Raw genomic sequence first — 20,312 nt, 5'->3', positions numbered from 1 at the left:
TCACCTATGGGATGCGACCCTGTAGGTGGGTGTGCAGGGTCACAAAGTACCTGCACGTGCAGTATTTAAACAAGGCAGTAAAAGCTTGTTCCCCAAGGACCTATACCAAGTTATCCTTCCAACTCCACTTTTGGAATTTTTAAAAAAAAATTATGTTTAGGACTTCCCCGGCAGTCCAATGGTTAAGAACCCATGCTGGTATGATCATCCCTCATATAATCTCTGGTCGGCAGGAGAAACTGAGATCCCACATGCCACGAGGCACAGCCAAAAATAAATAAGTAAAAAATTATGTTTAGTTAAAAAGAAGATCAAAAAAGAAAAACAGAAGGGACTTCTGTGGCAGTCCAGTGGTTGAGACTCTCGGCTTCCACCTTGGGAGGCACGGGTTCGATCCCTGGTCAGGGAACTAGGATCCCACTAGTCGCGTAGCGAGGCCAAAATTAATTAATTAACTTTTTTTTTTAAGACACCTACATAAAAAAAAAAAAAAGTAAGAAAAGAAAGAAACCACCCTGCCCAGTCATGCAGGAAGGAGGCATGGCAGGGGTGTGAAGGGGAACCCCTGGCTGTGGCTCTCTGTGCTCTGCTCACCAAATTAGGCTCCACGCCAAGTATACTCCTCAGGGCAAGCTTGTGTCCCCTTGGCCTGCTGTGAAGGCTGCTCCCCAGCCTCCTGGCAGGACTTGTGGGCGGGATGAGGCTTCTAAGGGAGTTTGCCCTGGTGGCAGGCCAACAGATGGCGCAGGCTGAGCTGCCGCCGGCCAGCATGCTGATGACTTCCAGACTGGAATCATCAGTGCTGCTTCCCTGGAGCTCCAGATCCACACAGCCACCTCCCTCAGACACGCAGACTGAGTGCTTCTGCGATGGAGCACCTCCTCCACCACCTGTCCATGCCCCAGACCTTCTCCCCTCCTGCTGGGGCCCGTCTCAGAAGCAGTTCCAGCACCCACCCAGACATCTGAGGTCAAAATCCTGATCTCTAACCCCTCTCACCTCTATACCTAAAGCAAACTGGCCCAATCTTGCGGGTCTCATTCCCTAAGCTGGTCTCTGACCCAGTTCTTCTTCTGCCCATGTGCCACTCCTGCCCCAGTTCAGCCCCATTCTCTCACCTGGAGAGCTAGGATAGCATATCCTCTAGCCTGGCTCCTCCTAAACCAAACCTCCAGAGCCCCGTATCCCGTTTCTAATCGCATCACACCACCAACCCTCACCCCCTTCACAGTCCTTCCCTCCTTCATGTACTGAGGGATCAAGTCCAAGCTGGCTCATGGCAGCAAGACCTCCCTCCTGCCCACCCCTGGCCTCCGCCCCTGCTCTGGGGCCTCATCCTCTTGCAGCAGCACTGGGAGAGGAACAGTCTAGTCGCCACCACGGATTTGTGCCAGCTCATCAGTCTTTGGGCATGGGGGGAAGGGGTCTCTTCACACAGCAACATCACTGGCCAGGGCAGCTGGGACAACACAGGCCATCAAACACTGAGGGGAAAACTTCAGGTGCGTGTGGGGGGCCCTCACAACTCAGGAGACTCGAAGTAGCTGTGGCTTTGGTCCATGTGCTAACCCTCTCCATGTGTACACCCTTCCCCTGAGGGGCCCCCCTCCCAGAGCTGCTCTGTCGTGCTTGTGATCATCGGGTTGCCAGAACTGTGTCCTCTCTCCCTCTGGATCACATCTGGCTCTAAGGAGTTCTGGGCTGAGCTAAGTTTGTCTTGCTGTCTAAGCCATGGTCACCCAATTTCATCAAACCAATATATTCTCCTCTGACAAACAAAATGGAACATACAAAATGTTTCCAGGCAAGAAAATAAACAGAAACTCTTGAGCAAGACATTTCCCACACACTGACCCTGACCTAAGTGAAGGATCTCCCTCTTGCTCTCTCTATTACAACTTTCATCCCTCCTAAGCCACTTCCCAAGGCACCCGAAGCCTTTGATGAACCAGCCCGAGGCAACTGTCCACCCTCAGCCCTGCGTACCCCTGACACGTGCTCTATTCTCTTCCTGGTTCCCAATTTCTCCTGATCTTCTACGCGGTTTGATGTTTCTAAAACTACAAATGCCTTCTTCCCACCTCCCCAACCTGGCTACTTTTTTGTGTGACAGTTTTACTGAGATATAGTTCATATGCCATACAATTTTCCCATTTAAAATGTACAATTCAATGGCTTTTAGTATATTCAGAGTTGCACAACCATCACAATTAATTTTACAACATTTTCATTGCCCCAAAAAGAAGCCCTATAAGCTGTTACTCCTCACATGCTCCCACTGTCCCAAAGTATGCTTCATGCCTACTGGACATTTAGCACTATCTTTTTTAAAAGTCTCTACTGAATTTGTTATAATATTGCTTCTTTTGTTTATGTTCTGTTGTTTTGGGCCATGAGCCATGTGGGATCTTAAACTTCCTGACCAGGGATCAAACCCACACCCCATGCATTGGAAGGTGAAGTCTTAACAACTGGACCGCCAGGGAAACCCTCAATTCTGTTTTGATCTCCGCCAGTCTGTCCATTAGGTGCATGGGCTCCCCCAGGCAAGGCCTGTGTGATATGTTTTCATTGCCCACTCGGGGCCCAGCATGGCACCCGCCTCCCAGGAGTGACGAGAAGGAATGACCATAGTGGGAGCAGCTGGCTTCCCTGACTGCTCACTCAGCACCAGGCCCTGTACTTCACGCCGCTAACATCTCAGAGCGATTCTATTAATGCTCTCATTGTGCAGCTGAGGATAAACCACTTGCCCAGGGTCACAAAGCCAGTAAGAGGCTGAGCTGAGATTCCTCAGTGAGCCGAGTTCATCTGTGAGCTCCGCTCTGTCCATCCACTGTCTCTGTCCATTGACTCTGTGCCTGGTCGTCAGTTTCCAGCCCCGCTCTTCTCTGTTCTCATCAAGGTCACCGACGACCTCTGAACAGCAAACCAAATAGAGAGCTGTCTGACTTTATTTCAATATCCAGGACACCGCTGTCAGTCACCACCCCTTCCTTTCTCTCCTACCCACCTCTCAGGGGATGCCTTTGGCCTTTCTGGCAGGACCATCTTTTGCCCCATTCTTGCTTAATGGAAGCTCTTCCTGGGGGAGGGTCTCACCATCTAGGGTGTCTACTCTTCTGACTCAATTCTCTCCTGGGGTCAGTGGCCACACTTCTACACTGATTCCCCAAGCTCACACCTGAGCAGCAAAAATAGCCTCCACCTCTTCACTCAAATGGCTCACAGATCCCTCATTCCCATCTTCTTGCTCTTTCTCCAAACTGTTCCTTCCACATTCCTCTGTCATTTCACCTGCCACCTACATAGGTGCCTAAGCCAGGGTGGAGACATCAGCCTTGACTCTTCATTCCTCCTCAGACTCCTTATCCAACCCTCATATCCTATTAATTCCTCTCCCTGTAAATTCCCCCCCAATGCTAGCTGCCAATGCCTGAAGACATCTTCTCTGCCCCGGGTTACTTCTAAGACCCTGCAGACTGTTCTTCCCACCTCCAGTGTGGCCCCAATCCCTTGGAAACACACGTTTCAGACTGCAGGTACATTCTACAGTACAAAGTAAGTAGTCTTACCCTCCCATTTCCTGTGTTCAGGACAAAGCCCTTCCTGCAGTTTTTGCAGTTCTTCAAAGTTAATCTCTTGGGACTTCCCTGGTGGCCAGTGGCTAAGACTCCACGCTTCCACTGCAGGGGGTGTGGGTTCAGTCCCTTGTCAGGAAACTAAGATCCTGCATGCCACAAGGCACAGCCAAAATTTTTTAAAAAGCAGCAACAACAAAGATAAACTCTTTTCAGCCACATTTCTGGCCACATCACAATTAGTGCTGAATACCTAACTGTGCCACTAATAACTCATTAGTGCCACTCCTGGAGACACCATCTATGTTTGCATCTGCAGTTTGATGTGGCCAAGACCAGCCTGGAGTCTCACTTTCCTCTTCCTATAGAAGACTGCCTCTTGTGAAATAATGTTGAAATGCAGAAGAAAATGCTGTAATGAACAGAAGGCAAGTGACTCACGACAGAGAGGGAAAAAGTGCTCTGGAAGACAACCAGCAAATCAAGCATGTGAGCTCTTCAACCATGATCCCTGAGCATCTAATTCACTGGCTGAGGAAAACCATCCTTGGGACCACCGAGCTCACATGGAAGCTGAGAATATCACAGAGGTCCTCCTCCTAAATGTTAATATATTTCTTTACAACAGGAAGGAGATGAGCTGAATGGTCCAAGTGTCAGGGAGAGCCCCCATTCCAAATTAGGAACTCACATCTGGTACCCATCAGCTGAGTTACAGCTGCATAATCCAGCAAGTCACATGCTTTTTCAGTATTTTCCAAGTTTCTGAGTAAGAGGAGAGCTAATTCATTGCAAAATCCTGGAAATAATGACCAACTCAGCAACAATGAGAAACCCCTGGACTCAGATTATGGTCCCTAAATATCTTTTTTCCTATAAAAAGAAACAGGTTGCCTAAGAGAAATGATGACTCTAGGTCTGGATCAAAAAATGTACAAGATAACATTAGAATATACTGTCATCTCAGCAATAAAGAAGATTACAGGGTTATGTCAAAAAACTTATACAATAGGCAGCATATTGTATCATCTCCCATTGGCCAAAGGACAATTTGAGCATCGATAAAGTTGAGAGATTGAAGCACAACAAATATATTAAAAGCCTAAGTGTGTTATGATACTAAACAAACAAAAAGAAGAGTAAACAAACCTCATTAGTCATCTTTGGAGGATGTTGGAAAACCAACTCATTATTTTGGAAGCTAGACCAACCTAGATAGCATATTCAAAAGCAGAGACATTACTTTGCCAACAAACGTTCGTCTAGTCAAGGCTATGGTTTTTCCTGTGGTCATGTATGGATGTGAGAGTTGGACTGTGAAGAAGGCTGAGCACCAAAGAATTGATGCCTTTGAACTGTGGTGTTGGAGAAGACTCTTGAGAGTCCCTTGGACTGCAAGGAGATCCATCCAGTCCATTCTGAAGGAGATCAGCCCTGGGATTTCTTTGGAGGGAATGATGCTGAGGCTGAAACTCCAGTACTTTGGCAACCTCATGCAAAGAGCTGACTCATTGGAAAAGACTCTGATGCTGGGAGGGATTGGGGGCAAGAGGAGAAGGGGACGACAGAGGATGAGATGGCTGGATGGCATCACTGACTCTATGGACGTGAGTCTGAGTGAACTCGGGGAGTTTGTGATGGACAGGGAGGCCTGGCGTGCTGCAATTCATGGGGTCGCAAAGAGTCGGACATGACTGAGTGACTGAACTGAACTAACTGAACTGAAATAAGGGAAAGAATCAAGTATTTATCTTGCCTCTCCTATACAGATGGTATGTCAAGGTAATCAAGTACTAGATTCAAAGTACTACAGGGTTCAAAGTACTAGAACTTTCCAGCTTTAGAAGGAATTCTGCTAGCAATTCCAGAAGGAAAGATAAAATTAAAATATCACCATTTTGCAAACCCTAATGAAATCACGGTTCTAGGCAATAAACATCAATGATTCCTTTGTCATAAAAAGAGAACTAAACAGAAACAGCTCTCAATAGAAGCACAAACATTACCTATTAAATATTGCTTTTAACAAATAACCAGATTCTAATTAAGTTTCTTGATCTAACTACCAATTAACAAGGGGCACGTTAAACTATACAGCAGAGAGAAAACCAGCAAAACTGAGATGAAGGAAAATCTATAGGGAGGTGGGAGGCGGGTTCAGGATGGGGAACACACGTACACCCATGGCTGATTCATGTCAATGTATGGCAAAAACCACTACAATATTGTAAAGTAACTAGCCTCCAATTAAATTAATTTAAAAAAAGGAAAATCTGTAAATTAAATGACCCAGCTTCTTCAACAAATAAAAGGAAAAGTGAAAGAGAAAACCTATATACTAAAAGACTTGTGACAGCATCAATTGCTTGATTGATGGATCATAACTGGACTCCAAGTGAAACAAATTGTATTAAAAAATCATTTGAGACAATCAGACAAATTTAAGCCCTAAGTGGATATTTGATGACACCCAAAACTAATGTTTCTTTTAAAGGAGGAATAATAGGGTTGTGGTTACGTTAACAAAAAAAGTCATGATCTTTTTTTAGAAACACCAAAATATTTACAGCTGAAATGATACACTGTCTGGGATTGACTTCAAAATAACTGGAGTGGGGTGATAAATGAAGCTATTATCAACACAAGATTGATAAAGGTAACAAGAACTGAACAAGTTGTAATTAGGTGTCTATTACTTACAGAGTCATTATACTATTCCCTCCAATTTATATATGTTTAATGATTTCCATAATAAATGAAAGTGAATGATAAGCAGTTTTTAAAAGGAAAGGGGAGACTTTGGAGGGCACAGCCAGAGCCTCACTCATACTTGTATTCCCAGCAGCCAGTCAAATTAATAGCAATGCTTTTAGGCTGAAACCAAGGTCAAAGCTGAGGGTTCAAGCTCAGAACTATGTTAACCCCTGGAACACCTACTTGGCTCTTTTATTTGGCCCAGAAGCTTGCACAGAGTAAGCCTTCAGGAAGTGTGTTTTTGAATGAACAAATGAAGACTCGAACATCGAAATAGTACTACACATATTCCTCACGATCTGAAATATGTTCACTTAGTCACATACAAACACCTCGAATTCAGCCAGCTTCTGCAGAAGGTGGTGCCCCAAGCCACCACTCTCTCTGCCCCCACGTCCAGTGCTGAGGGGCCAGACGCTTCCTCTCCTGGGCTCACCTCAATTAAAAAAATTTTTTTTAATTTTATTCATTGGCTGCAACAGGTATTAGTTGCGGCATAAAGGCTTCCATAGTTGTGTTGCAGGGGCTTAATTGCTCCAAGGCACGTGGGATCTTAGTTCCCTGATCAGGGATTGAACCCATGTCCCCTGCAGGGCAAGGCAGATTCTTAACCACTGGACTACCAGGGAAGTCCCTCACCCCAATTTTTTTAAACCAAGGGTCTGAATTCCCAGATTTGTGCTCTCATCCTCCAAACCCCACCAGCCAGGACTCCTTTTGGTCCCGCTGAAGGCCTAACTATTTCTCCCCAACCTGCTGGTCTCTCTGCCTGAAATGCTCCCGCCCAGCACACCCCACCTCACACCCACCCCAGCTCTTGCTCAACTGGCTCCTCATGGTTCACACTTCATCTGGAAAATCCTTTTCTCAGCAGGGCCTTAACCAGCCCTCTTTAAAGAGAGTTCACCTCTGATTCTCTATCACTTCTCCATTGTCCTTTTCACAAGCGTCACTCTTAATATTTCTTTGCTTGACCATAACAGTAATAGCAGTTAACACACTGACTGAGTACGTACCATGTGCCAAGTTCATGCCAAGTGTTTTACAGGGAGTATCTTTTTTTTTTCCCCTAAACAGTTCTCTTTATTTATTTGGCCGCACTGTGAGGCATGTGGGATCTTAGCTCCCCATCAGGGATCAAACCCATGCCCCCTGCATTGGAATGCAGAGTCTTAACCACTGGGCTGCCAGGGAAGTCCCTAAAAGAATTATTTTGTTTAGCCTTCACAATCGCTCCATCAGTAAATATATATATATATATATATATATATATATATTTTTTTTTTTTTTTTTTTTGCTAAGTAGCTTCAGTCGTGTCCGACTCTGCGTGACCCCACAGACAGCAGCCACCAGGCTCCCCCGTCCCTGGGATTCTCCAGGCAAGAATACTGGAGTGGGTTGCCATTTCCTTCTCCAATGCATGAACGTGAAAAGTCAAAGTGAAGTTGCTCAGTCGTGTTCGACTCTTAGTGACCTCATGGACTGCAGCCTACCAGGCTCCTCCGTCCATGGTATTCTCCAGGCAAGAGTACTGGAATGGGGTGCCATTGCCTTAAATTTGTATTATTATTACCCTTTTGCAAATGATGAAACTCAGGACAGAGCAGTTACACGGCCACAGAGGCATGAAATAGTAAGCCTACACTTGTAACCACCATGTTACACCGATTGCTTAATGTCTTTTCCTGGCCCCTTATAGTCTCCACCCTCAGACTTTAAGGGAACAAGAGAACATTATTCAACAAAGTATCTCAAACCCTACCACAGTGCCTGGCATAAAACAGGTGCTCCCTAAGTATATGTGGAATGCATGAAAGCATTCAAAGCAATACTGTGTTAAAAGGAAAAAAAAAAAAGTAACACTATGTGATTTCTCTTTCTCTATCTCTGACCCACCTCCTCTTCCCCACAAGTCCCTAGGCACAGGACCCAGCTTCCAGAAGGTATTAAGCACATGCAGAAATACTTAGAGCTGGGAAGAGCTTTTGTGACCACCCAGCTCTGTCCCCTCAGTTCACCAAGAGGTAGGACTTTCTCCTACCTCTGAGAAGAGACAAGCAAGGTGGACGATGGAGGATACATGGACTTCAGAGGTCCTAAGAGACTGAGTTCTAGCAAAAGAGGTCAGTAGCAGATGCTCTGAGGAAGTGGAATGCAGGAAGGAGGGCAAGGGTGTGGTGGAGGATCAAGAAGTACTGGCCCTACCTCGCAGAACAAACACCCACTCACCACCCAATGCCCCGAGCCTTCTGGAAACTGTCTCATTTTTAAACATATTCTTTGGAAGCCTCCTCTTCTCAAGATACACCTATAGATCTCACCAGGGACCACAGGCTTCCTTGGTTTCTCCTTCCTACCTTCCTCCCCACTCTTTCCCTTTTCCCTGGAGATAAGGAAGCAAAAGCATCCAGGAACAAACGGCTGGAGGCCAGGCCTCTGATGTGACCTTCAGCAGGCCTTCTTGTAGAGGACAAGAGGAGTTTCTGGGCACTTCTTCCTGCCTCTGGTTATCTCCAGACCCTGAAATTCCTGAACATATCCATCAGAGTCCCAAGAATCTCAAACTCTAAGTTAAGTGATTTCTAGGAAAGCAGCACAGACACCATAAGAGCTGCAACTGGATGGAGAGGGCCAAAATTCTAGCCTAGCATGGCCACAAAGGGGTTCTCAGATGGTATGGTACAGGGTCTGGGCCTTAAAGAGTAAGAATCACTGGGCTTCACCAGGATAAGAAAGAAACAGAGGAAGTGGCGTTCGCAAATAATCCTGAAAGGAGCTAACATTTATCTATCTCAGTGCTTGGTGCTGAGCTAAGTGTTTTACACATAATAACTTGTTGTTATCTAAGGATTTGGTGAGACAGGCACTGTTAATGTGTCAGATGAAGGATCCAAGGCCTAGAGGTGTTGAATAACTTGGTTAAATTAGGTGATTCAGTAACTGGTGGGGCTGGGATTCAGTCAGATTTGAAAGTCCAAAGTCCACCACAAAATGTGCACCAAAAGTTGGGAGTGGCTTACATGAGGGAAAGGAACATATGTGAAAGAGTGAGGGAATCGCTGAGTGTCACACTGAAGGATTGGATGGTGATCCACAAGGGGGACCATGTGTGAGCAGTGCTGTAGGAAGAATGGCCTAATGTGTTTATGGAGGATGATGAAAGATCTTTTGGGAACTCTGTGCCCCCAGAAACTCTACAGGGGTGGGGCAGGAGGGCAGCAGCAGGAGTGAGGAAAGCCTAAAAAAGAAACAAATTTACCAAATGCCAGTTGGTAATCTAAGCTATCCACATTCAGATTTAAGCAAATAAAGATCTTCCTCCAGTCCCAGTCAGTCCACAAAATTCCCATTAAATACCACTGTGTGCCACCCTGCCCTGTGCAGCCTCCCTGTTTCTCCTCTGTTTGCCACAGTGAGGACAATGAGGCTGCTGGCAAGTTCCTACAACCCAGCACAACCACTCTCATCAGGGAGGTGAAAGACATTTTTTGCACATTTATGTTAAAACCATAATGCCCACAATTGTATTTGAACTTCAGTAAGTTTTAAAATTTTAAAGGATTTATTTTCACATCACTGGCCTAGTTTGAAAGATCCATAATAACTGTTTGGTTGGTCGGTTGTTTTTTTTTATTGAGGTCACTTTTAACCTCAGTAACTTTATAATGAGAAAATTTTCTCCTGAACGTGAATCATCCAGCCATCTTCCCGCTCCAGCTACCAACCAGAAGGCTAGCAGTACTTCTGTTCAAGGCATATCACCTGGAGGTCAGGGATGGGAGCTCACAGCCCAGCCACTGTGCCCTTCACTACCACCTAGGGGGCAGGGGTGGGAAGGGAGAGGAATAAGAGAAGGCTGGACTCAGGGAAGTCGATGCTGTGCCTCAGGGAGTCAATCCCACTTCGGAGCTGCGCGTCCTGAGAAGAAAGGGAAACTCCACTTCTCACTACTCCTGTACTAAGCAACCCTATCTGAACACACATCCTCATGGAGGGGGTGGGAATTATTGTCAGATACACGTGTATGAACCTCCAGACTTTCAGGGCTCTCCCAAACACTGCCTTCAGGAGTGAAGTGCCTTCAGCATCCCCAGCCAGTGGATCGGCGACGGAAGGACAACTCTAGCTAAGCTGGCCCAGCAATTCTCCCGAACGGCTCACTCCGCAGGAAAACACAATAATGCCAAAGGCCTTGGTGTACGTGTTGGGAGGGAAAGCAGGGGACTTTTCCGATTAGCTTCCCTAAGCGCTGCCAGGAGACAGCTCTCTCGCTACGTCAGGATAAAGAGACTTGTATGAGCACATCTCGCAGCAACTAACCACTCCCAAGAGGCCCTCTCTTCCAAACTACACGTCGGGCAAAACGGAGAAAGAAGCGGCCCCAGCAGAGGCGAACCACTACGGTTCTTAAAGCTTCTTTTGTGTTTGGGCCTTCACGGAGCTGCAACTAGAGGTACATTCCCTTCCGGCGCACCCATCAGCTCCTGCATTCCCAGCAGGCCTTTCAGGCCCAGATCCGGCTCCCCGACCTCTCAGACCCTTCGAGCACCCCCAGATTCCCCTCCCAGACCTCAGAAACTTCAGGCCTGGCTCGATCTCCTTGCCGGGCTTTCGAGGCCCAGCACCCCGGCCCCGCGGCTCACCCTCGAGCGTCTCGCACTGCACCAGGTTGAGGTAGTCCGCCTGGCTGAGCACCCCAGCCTTCAGGCCGCGCACCAGTCCCTCCAAGTAGCCATTGTCCACGTTGAAGTAAAGCTCCGGGAAGAACGACATGGCTGCGGCGGGGCGGCTGGACCGGAGGGCCCGGACCGGCCGGCACGCAGCACAACTCTTAAGATCAGCTGACTCGGCGCCCACAGCAGGCTGTCAAGAGCGTCAGGTGACGCGCAAGCGGCTCACGTGACCACGACGGGGCGGGGCTCCGTTTCCAGACAATTTCGGTGCAGAACGCTTGCGCAGGTGTAGGCTGCGGCCTGCCCTCTGGCGCCTGCGCGCTGAGGGGAGGCGGAGGCGGCCCTCCTGCTCCCTGGAGGGAGAAACTTGGAATGTTCCAGGCCAGCCACTTGGTGGCGCCCGTGAAGCGGGGGATTCGATTGGGCCTTCACTCTAGATTTTCTGAGTCTGGTATACCCTGGTGCTGTGACGGCCCCAGAAGTAAAGATGGGAGTGGGCGGCCCCTCTTTTGCTTGGAAATGTTCCAGACTGTTGAGCCATCCTTCCTCTGAGAGGGACTGAGGTCCGGTGAGGGCCATGCTTCGCTAAGGGTCACGCGTCGAGTTAGCCGCAAGCAGGCCCTGGAGCCTGAGGCTTGTTAGCATGCTGGGAGGTACAACCCCTCTGCCGCCCTGTGACCCGCTTTCTCGCATTTATCATCAGAGATTCTCAAGAGCAGGAGCGCGGCCCTCCTCTCTTTCTCCCAGCGGTTCCTGGTGCTCTAAGAGCTCGTATGTAAGTGACTTGTGATGGGATAACGCAGGCCCTGGAATAAGGGGGTGTGTGTGGTGTTGTGGCTTAGAGGAACCTTCGCCCCTGCCGTGACCTCCCCCACCTCCGACGGCGGTCACGTTCGAAATAACGCCACAACCCTGGGGTTGGTTCCATCCTTTTATTGGTGCTCCCCAGCCCCGACCCAGACATCGACCAGCTAGGTGCGGCTGCAGGGGTTCGTGGTGGTACCCAGCTTGCGGCAGTAGCAGAAGGCGTTGAAGAAACGGCAATAGCACGTGGCGCACGGGTCACAGCAGGGTACCTGGTGTCCCAGACAGGATTCATGCAGCCTTACGCAGCGACGTGGGGAGCGTGGCTTGCGTCCTTCCGGATCTAGCACCTACAGGGTTTGGGGAACATGGGCCTCCAAAGGCAGGTTCAGGGACCTGCCCTGATCAAGTTAGGAGAGGAGTGGAGCATGGGGAAGGATAGTCTGCAATGTTGCCCCAGGTGAGAGAGTCAAGTAGAGATAGAGGTTGATGCCCCTCATTTAAAGACTGTGGCCACACCCCTTGCCCTGAGCAGTTACCTCTGCTAAGGCCTTGGCCTCTGCCTCCTGCAGCAGCGACTCTTCCGCCTGTTCCTCCGTTATCCTCTTCAGCGACGGTTGCAGGCTTAGGCCTGGGACAGGTAATGTGAGGGCAGAAACCCCCCATGCACAAGACACCGCCTCCCAGGCCTGGGATTGGGGAGGGGGAAAGAGGCTAATACAAGGCAGAACAATTTGTGACCAGAGAGTGTCCAGGCCCCACCCAGCCCCATCACTGCGCACACTGACCTTGGAGCTCTAGGAATAAGGCTTCCTCAGGCCTTCCGATGCCCTCCAGGGGAGCAGGGCCCATTTGGGCCCCCTGCATGGGGGGCATTGCCAGCAGCAGGGCACAGCTCAGCAGTACTGCGGTCAGCATGGCCTGGCTCAGCGGGAAAACCCACCACTTAGTCCATCTTCATCCCTGGAGCACCCTCTAGGTGCCCTATCCCAGATCTCTAGAGAGTAGGAGTCTTAGCCCAACCTGAGGACTTACCTCTGCTTGCTGGATCCTCGCCCCAGGAGTTGCTGACCATTCCATGTCCCCTGCTTATATGGCAGGATCTAATGAAGGGCCCACACGTGACTGCTTCCTGCAGCCAGGGTATGAGGGGCCCTCCCCAGAAGATGGGAGCATGATTCAGGCCTCTCTCACTGGAACCAGGGCTCTACAAGAGGGGTGCCCATCTCCAATTTGGAGTGAGGTCTCCGGGAGCCCTTCAAAATTTGGGAACAAGATAGGGTGCCCAGGGCCCCCAAATTTCTGCAGGACAGGGACCTGGGGGATGGGTAGGCCGGAGTCATTAGCAGTAACAAGGCAGGCAGCCCTGAACGCTTAATTTAATTTGTGGCCCCGGAGATGGTCATTCAGACCCTACGCATGGCTTGTTTCCTTTGTTTCCAGGAACTTGGGTCAAGGGCATTGAAAGGGGGTGATGGGCCAGTGGCCAAAGCCGGGTGGGGTGAGGTGCAGACCCAGACCCTGGGTTTTGGAGAGGAGTGAGGAAGGGAAAAGACCACTTAGCCAAAAATAGGCCCTCTGCCTCCCTCTCTGGATCTATCCCTGCTCCCCTTCTTCCTCCAGGCTTCTCCAAGATCCCACCCCTGCTCCTACCCCCACACCATTTTCTGCCTGCAGTTCCTGGAAACCAAGGTGACTGAACAGACTGTTCCCTCCCCAGGTGGGCGAGCAGCTTCAAAGTAAAAAGCTTTCAGACCGCCTGCTTCATTAGTGCTAATGGCTGCTCCTTTCCGCCCTGTGTTGTCAGACTTTTGCCCATGCCTGGTCGCGTCAGCATGAGGCGAGTGTGAGGCCTGCCCTTTCATAGAGATGGTGGGACACACAGGACTTCCTGCCTCAGCCTCCCCTCACCACCACCTCCCCAAAGGGCACTTTATCACACGCTTGCCAGTTGGGGAAAGGGATGCAGGCTGAATCAGCTTCCAGGACTTGATGTACAATCTGAGCTGATATAAGACAGCAGGAGGATGAAGAGGCTGTTGGGGCTTGCAGCCCAGGTTCACATGGGCTATTTTGATCAGGGCGAGGCCTGAGGAAGTCCTTCTAGAAAGTGGTTGAAAACCATAGGCTATCATCTGGAGCTCAGTGGCTGTCTTCACTTGGGTATGTGGACACAGGGTATTGGCCTCAGGGACTGCCCAGGTCCCTGGTTAGGTCTGATGGGGAAGACAATCAAGAAAAACAACCATCAAAACATAGTGGAGGAACTTCCCTGGTGGTCCAGTGGTTAAGACTCCATGCTCCCAGTGCAGGGGACTGGGTTTGATCTCTGGTCAGGAAACTAAGATACCACATGCCACACAGCATGAAAATGAAAGTGAAGTGGCTCAGTTGTGTCTGACTCTTTGCTTCCCAGTGGGCCGTAGTCTACCAGGTTCCTCCATCCAGGGGATTTTCCAGGCAAGAGTACTGGAGTGGGTTGCCATTTCCTTCTCCATGGGGTTTTCCCAACCCAAGGATCGAACCCAGGTCTCCTGCATTCCGGGCAGACGCTTTACCGTCTGGGCCAGCAGGGAAGCCATACCACACAGCAGGCCCCCCCCCCCAAAAAACATACAAAAACAGAATGCCCGGAGAAATATAAACATTGGATATTTAAAGATATTAAAGAATAACTGTTAACTTTTTTACTTGTGATGATGGTACTGTACTCATGACTTTTTAAAGCATTGTTCTCTTTTAAAGAAAAATAATGTATTTAATGATAAAATGATATGAAATATGAGGTTTGCTTCAAAATAATCTGAGGTGGGGGAATAGCAGGAGGTGATATAGATGGAACAAAATTGTTAGTGGAGTTAGTAATTGTTGAAGGTGGGTGATGAGTACATGGGCTTAATTATCCTGATACTGCTACTTTTGTATATATTTGAAATTTTCCATAATAAACATTTGCTGATGGCCTTTCCCACCCCATCCTCCTCCTGCCCTCAGCTCAGTTTCACCCAGCTACCTTCCTACCACTGAATAGGCCCAAAGCGTGATCTATGGGTTTCTTGTTACAGCTCTATATCTCTATTTATATCTATGTGTATCTATGACTTGTGCATCAGTATTTAAAGTTAATGTTCCATTGGCTTATCAAATTTTATACGTTTAACAAATAATCAGTCTTCGGCTTGATCTTTCAAATTTTGTTACAATTAAGTTCCTGCCTTTCTATCATTTTCTATTTTCATAGTGTTTGTTGATCCTTACATTTGTCTTTCTTCCCAATGAACAGCGTCGCCTACACCTAGTAGTCTACAAAGGCTCCTCGGGAGCCCTTTCCATCTGCTGAATACCAACACTGCATGAGTGATTTTTCAGGTCTGGAATTGGCCTGATGTTCCCAAGACAAGGTTTTTGGCAAAAGGACCTTCAGAAATGTGTGACATGTCCTGGATGGAGGATTTGGGAGACCTGGGAAGATACAGAGCCTGCTTCGTGAGGCTGGGGATGGACTCCAGGCATCAGGACCCTGGCTTCAAGGAGGAGGAAGGGGAGAGTGTGAATGCGCTGTGCCAGATATCAAGTGTGGGGACAAAGAGGGATGCTTGAATCCTGCGTGCCTCCTCTTTTTCCTCCAGCAATTTAGTCCTCAGCCCAGGGGTGCTGTTCCTGCATTATCCTGCAGGGAGCAGCAGAGCACCCACTGGCACTCCCAATCCAGCTTTATCCAGATCCCCAGATCCCCAGCTGGAACACTTCCCCTGCCCCCGCCCCCCCAGCCCCATCCTCATCTGTAGGGCTTCCCTCCCACTCTGTTTCTGTCTCTCTCCCCCTCCCTCCCTGTTTCTGTCTCTCTCTATATATATATGATCTGATTTGATATATATGTATGTGTGTGTGTATATATATATGTATGTAATTTTTTGACTGAAGCATAGTTGACATAATGTGTTAGTTTCTGGAGTACAGCAAAGTGGGTCAGTTATACCTACATATCTTCTTTTTCGTATTCTTTTCCATTATGGTTCATTACAGGATATTGGCTATAATTCCCTATGCTATACAATAGGACCTTGTTGTTTATCCATTCTATATATAATAGTTTGTATCTACTAATCCCACACTCACAATCTAACCCCTCCTGTCCCCGACTCAGCAACCACAAGTCTGTTCTCTATGTCTGGGATTCTGTTCCTATTTTGCAAATGAGTTCATTTGTGTTATATTTTAGATTCCACATTTAAGTGATGTTTATATGGTATTGTTTTTTCTCTTTCTGACTTACGTCATTTAGTGTGATAATCTCTAGGTCTATCCATGTAGCTGCAAATGGCATTATTTTGTTCTTTTTTACAACTGAGTGATATTCCATTGTGTATATATGCTACATTTTTATCTCATTTTTCAGTGGACATTTAGGTTGTTTCCATGTCTTAGTTATTAGGAATAGTACAGCTATTGATGTAGGGGTGCATGTATCTTTTTGAATTATAGTTTTATCTGGATATATGCCCAGGAATGGGATTGCTGGATCATATAGCAACTGTATTTTTAGTTTTTTGAGGAACTTCCATACTGTTACCCAACATGGTTGTATCAATTTACATTCCCACCAACAGTGTAGGAAGATTCCCTTTTCTCCACCACCCTCTCCAGCATTTGCTATTTGTAGACTTTTTAATGATGACCATTCTGATCAATGTGAGGTGGTACCTCACTATAATTTTGATTTGCATTTCTCTTATAATTATCAGTGTTGAGCATCTTTTCATGTGCGTATTGGCCATCTGTATGTCTTTGGAGAGGTGTATATTTAGATATTCCAGGCTGGTGTCTCTTGAGCCCTCACCTGAGGGGTGTCCCACTGTGATCAGGCGCCCCTAGGTGGGAGAGTTGTGTTTGTTGCACAAAAACCAGTGCTTGCCATTCTCCCATTCATTTGCGAACTGTTTGAGCACATGCTTCATGACCAGCACTGTGCCAAGGCGTCTAGACTTCAAGGCTAGGTCAGACACTGTGATGACCTGAAGCTCCTCATTCTGGGGTCAGCCAAACTTCATGGGATTGCTTATTGCCATGGAAGTGTAGGCTGAGGTCAAGCCAAGGAGAGCGGGGCATGGTGCAGGGCCAGCTTTGGATGGAACACCCCTTCCCCTGACTGTAAGAGGGCTCAGGCCCAGAGACACTCCTTCCCCCTCAGACCTTGCTCTAACTCTCTCTTCCTCTCCCCACACAGGCCTCCCCTTCCATGCAGATGGTGGGGCCTTAATTGGAGGCCTTAATTGTGGCTGGAGTGCTCAGATGAAACTTCCGAAAAGGCCTGAGGAAGGCAAATAGGACCAGCCAGTCTGACTCGTAGCATGTGACTTGCAATTTGGGCTCATGGACCCCTCCAAGGTGGCAAAGGGCATTCTCAACTCCAGCTTCAGCCCCTTCTGAAGACATCTGCAAACTCCAGTGTCCAAATCTTCAGACACCCAGAGAGGTAACCAGTCCTTCCCCCTCCCTGCCAGGTCCTACTTTTCTGGGTGAAATCTTCAGTCTCTGGAGATGTTGCAGGACCCTACCTTCTGCCTCAGGTTATCCCTGCCCTGAGTATGTCCAAAGCAGTACACCAGCCCCCACACTCCCAAGAAATCCACCAAAATGGTGGAGAGCTTGATCCGTTCCGGGTGATAAGAGGACCCCTGAGTACAGCAAAGTTTCTGGGGAGTGAAACTGAGTCCCCAGCAACCCTCCGCAGTGGCATGGCACTATTGGACTGGGGAGGGGGCACTTGGGATGTCTCCTGAATTGTTCTATTTCACCCCCATAGAATGAAGCAACCTGGCTCTGTGAGGATGTTTAGTGGCTCAGCTGCAGCCCTAGAAGCAAAGGTGATTGTGTAATAGGAACCACTGGACTGTCTGGAAATGATTCTCAACCTAGCAACTGGTCTTTCTGCTAAAGACCCAGGGATCTGCCTACCTGCTCACCTCTGCCACTCATGTTCTATGCAGGTAAGAACAGAGGCTACAGGAAATCTGGACATAGGCACAAAGATGCAGCCTAAGGTAATGGGCACAGAGGTATGACAGTACCTGGCTTGACAGGTTCAAAGTGAGCCCAAGATCAGCTCAAGAAAGCAGAGAGAGCTGCAGCTGCTCCCAGAGTTCTCTGGACTCACTGTTTTCTGCAATTACCCCTCCTCATCCCCTCTGCCTCCAGCTACAAAGAAGGTCTAGGAGGTGTAGGTATGGGAGCTGGGAGGGGATTGAGTCCTGTTGGGGAGCAGTCATCTGGGGGTGTTGGATGGAAAGGATAACCTTCCAGCTGAAACCAGACCCCCTGGGGCACATCTCACCCAGGCAGCAAGCCCTTGCCTGGTATGGGGGGAAGAGCTCATAGGGTGGCCCCCGCCAGCAGCCCCATTGGTCACCACTTCCCAATTTTGCCTCTGTAGGCCCTGCATTAACTGTCTCCACAAAGCCCTGAATGGGGGTCCTCCTCCCAGCTCTGGCCAAACGCAGACATTGTGTCAGAACCTGTCATAGAGGCAAGTTTTCCTCCTGGCCTCATCCGTTTACCTGCTAAGGTTTGCCTAATGTCCCATAGCAAGACTCCCATTCCATGTACTCTCAGTGGAACATGGAACTTCCCAGGTGGCACTAGTGGTAAAGAACCTGTCTGCCAATGCAGGAGACAGAGATTTGATCCCTGGGCTGGGAAGATCCCCTGGAGAAGGGCATGGCAACCCACTCCAGTATTCTTGCCTGGAGAATTCCATGGACAGAGGAACCTGGCAGGCTACAGTCCGTGAGGTCATAAAGAATGGGACACAACTGAAGCGACTTAGCATGCACGGAGAACATGGAACCAAACATTATCATCCCCGTTTTACAGATTAGAAAGCTTTAAGTGACTTAGCTTTAATTACTCAGCTAAAGAAGGGCTAGCCTGCTTTTCCTTCTTTCTCTCATGGCCCAGGGTATGTTTTAGAGCTAGAGAAGAGGCCTGGTTAGAATGTGTGTGCTCATGCCAGGGCAGGCTCAACCCTAAGGCGTCTCTCCATACACACCTCCTGCTTGTGGGAACTTTCACTCACCTACAGAGCTGCCAGGAGTGCAGAGACGAAAGCAAGTCAGCCACTCCAGCAGGCTAGGTTGGCTGCCAGAGCTGTGCTGAGTGTCCTTTACTCTCAATCACATTTCTAAGTAACTCATGAATCAAAGGAGAAATCACAAAAGAAACTAGAAATGTTTCAAATTGAATGATAATGAAAAACAGTGTATCAAAACTTATGGGAATGGACTCCCCTGGCGATCCAGTGGCTAAGACTCCCTGCTCCCAAAGCAGGAGGCCTAGGTTCAATCCCTGGTCAGAGAACTAGATCCCACATGCCGCAACTAAAGATCAAAGATCCTGCATGGCACAACTAAGACCTGGCACAGCCAAATAAAAAATATTTAAAAAAATTTTAAAAACTTATGGGAAGCATCTAAAGCAATGCATATTTAAGTAGACTTACTAGAAAAGAAGACTGGTTGAAAATTAACTACATAAGCTTTTTCAAGTGGGGGAAAGATATTTTCAATAAACAGTGTGGGAGCAAGTAACTGTTTTACCTGCACCTTTACCTGCCTTCACAAAAATTAATTTGAGATAGATCATCAATATAATTGTGAAGGTAAGCCAAATAAAGATTCTAGAAAAAACAGAATACCTTCATAACCTTGGAGTAGGCAAAGATTTCTTAAACAGGACAAAGTACTAACCATCAAAAGCCAATAAATTTGACTTCATAAAAACTAAGAACTTCTGGTCATTAATTAAAGATAATTAAGAAAGTAAAGTGATAAGTCACAAACTGGGAAAAGATCATTACAATGAACGCATAGACTCAAAATATGACTCAAAGAATTCCATAGTCATTAAAGAAAAAGGACTTGAACAGACCCTTCACAATAGAGGATTTCCAAATGGCCAACAAGCATATGGAAATGTGCTCAACATCACTAGAGAAATGTAATTCATAGAGAAATCTGAATTAAAACCACAGTGAGATACTGCTATATACTGACTCAGTTCAGTTCAGTCGCTCAATCGTGTCTGACTCTTTGCGACCCCATGAATCACAGCACGGCAGGCCTCCCTGTCCATCACCAACTCCCGGAGTTTACTCAAACTCATGTCCATCGAGTCGGTGATGCCAGCCAGCCATCTCATCCTCTGTTGTTCCCTTCTCCTCCTGCCTCCAATCCCTCCCAGCATCAGGGTCTTTTCCAGTGAGTCAACTCTTTGCATGAGGTGGCCAAAGTATTGGAGTTTCAGCTTTAGCATCAGTCCTTCCAATGAACACCCCGGACTGTCTCCTTTAAAATGGACTGGTTGGACCTCCTTGCAGTCCAAGGGACTCTTAGGAGTCTTCTCCAACACCACAGTTCAAAAGCATCAATTTTTCAGCACTCAGCTTTCTTCACAGTCCAACTCTCACATCCATACATGACCACTGGAAAAGCCATAGCCTTAA

General features: G+C 47.9%; 2 protein-coding genes across 2 annotated transcripts in view; both read right to left on the bottom strand.

The window, feature by feature from the left end:
* The window catches only part of ATP6V0D1 (ATPase H+ transporting V0 subunit d1), a 39,271-nt gene extending 27,955 nt beyond the window's left edge, over nucleotides 1–11,316 (bottom strand). Inside the window, exon 1 of the mRNA XM_027516266.1 lies at nucleotides 10,979–11,316. Within this exon, the coding sequence (XP_027372067.1) occupies nucleotides 10,979–11,108 (130 nt within the window). The 5' untranslated portion in view covers nucleotides 11,109–11,316. The remainder of the gene's footprint in view (nucleotides 1–10,978) is intronic.
* Nucleotides 11,317–11,926: 610 nt separating this feature from the next.
* On the bottom strand, nucleotides 11,927–14,120 carry AGRP (agouti related neuropeptide). The gene is made up of 4 exons (XM_027516267.1): nucleotides 12,848–14,120; nucleotides 12,601–12,733; nucleotides 12,352–12,443; nucleotides 11,927–12,162 (listed from the first exon to the last, which is right to left on the bottom strand). The coding sequence occupies exons 1-4, from the start codon at nucleotides 12,890–12,892 to the stop codon at nucleotides 11,980–11,982; spliced, it is 453 nt and encodes a 150-aa protein (XP_027372068.1). The 5' UTR covers nucleotides 12,893–14,120; the 3' UTR covers nucleotides 11,927–11,979.
* Between the last annotated feature and the right edge of the window lie 6,192 nt (nucleotides 14,121–20,312).

The sequence above is a fragment of the Bos indicus x Bos taurus genome, chromosome 18, assembly GCF_003369695.1.
Source record: "Bos indicus x Bos taurus breed Angus x Brahman F1 hybrid chromosome 18, Bos_hybrid_MaternalHap_v2.0, whole genome shotgun sequence".
In the NCBI taxonomy this organism is placed as follows: domain Eukaryota; kingdom Metazoa; phylum Chordata; class Mammalia; order Artiodactyla; family Bovidae; genus Bos; species Bos indicus x Bos taurus.
This window is presented reverse-complemented; position numbering and strand designations above follow the sequence as displayed.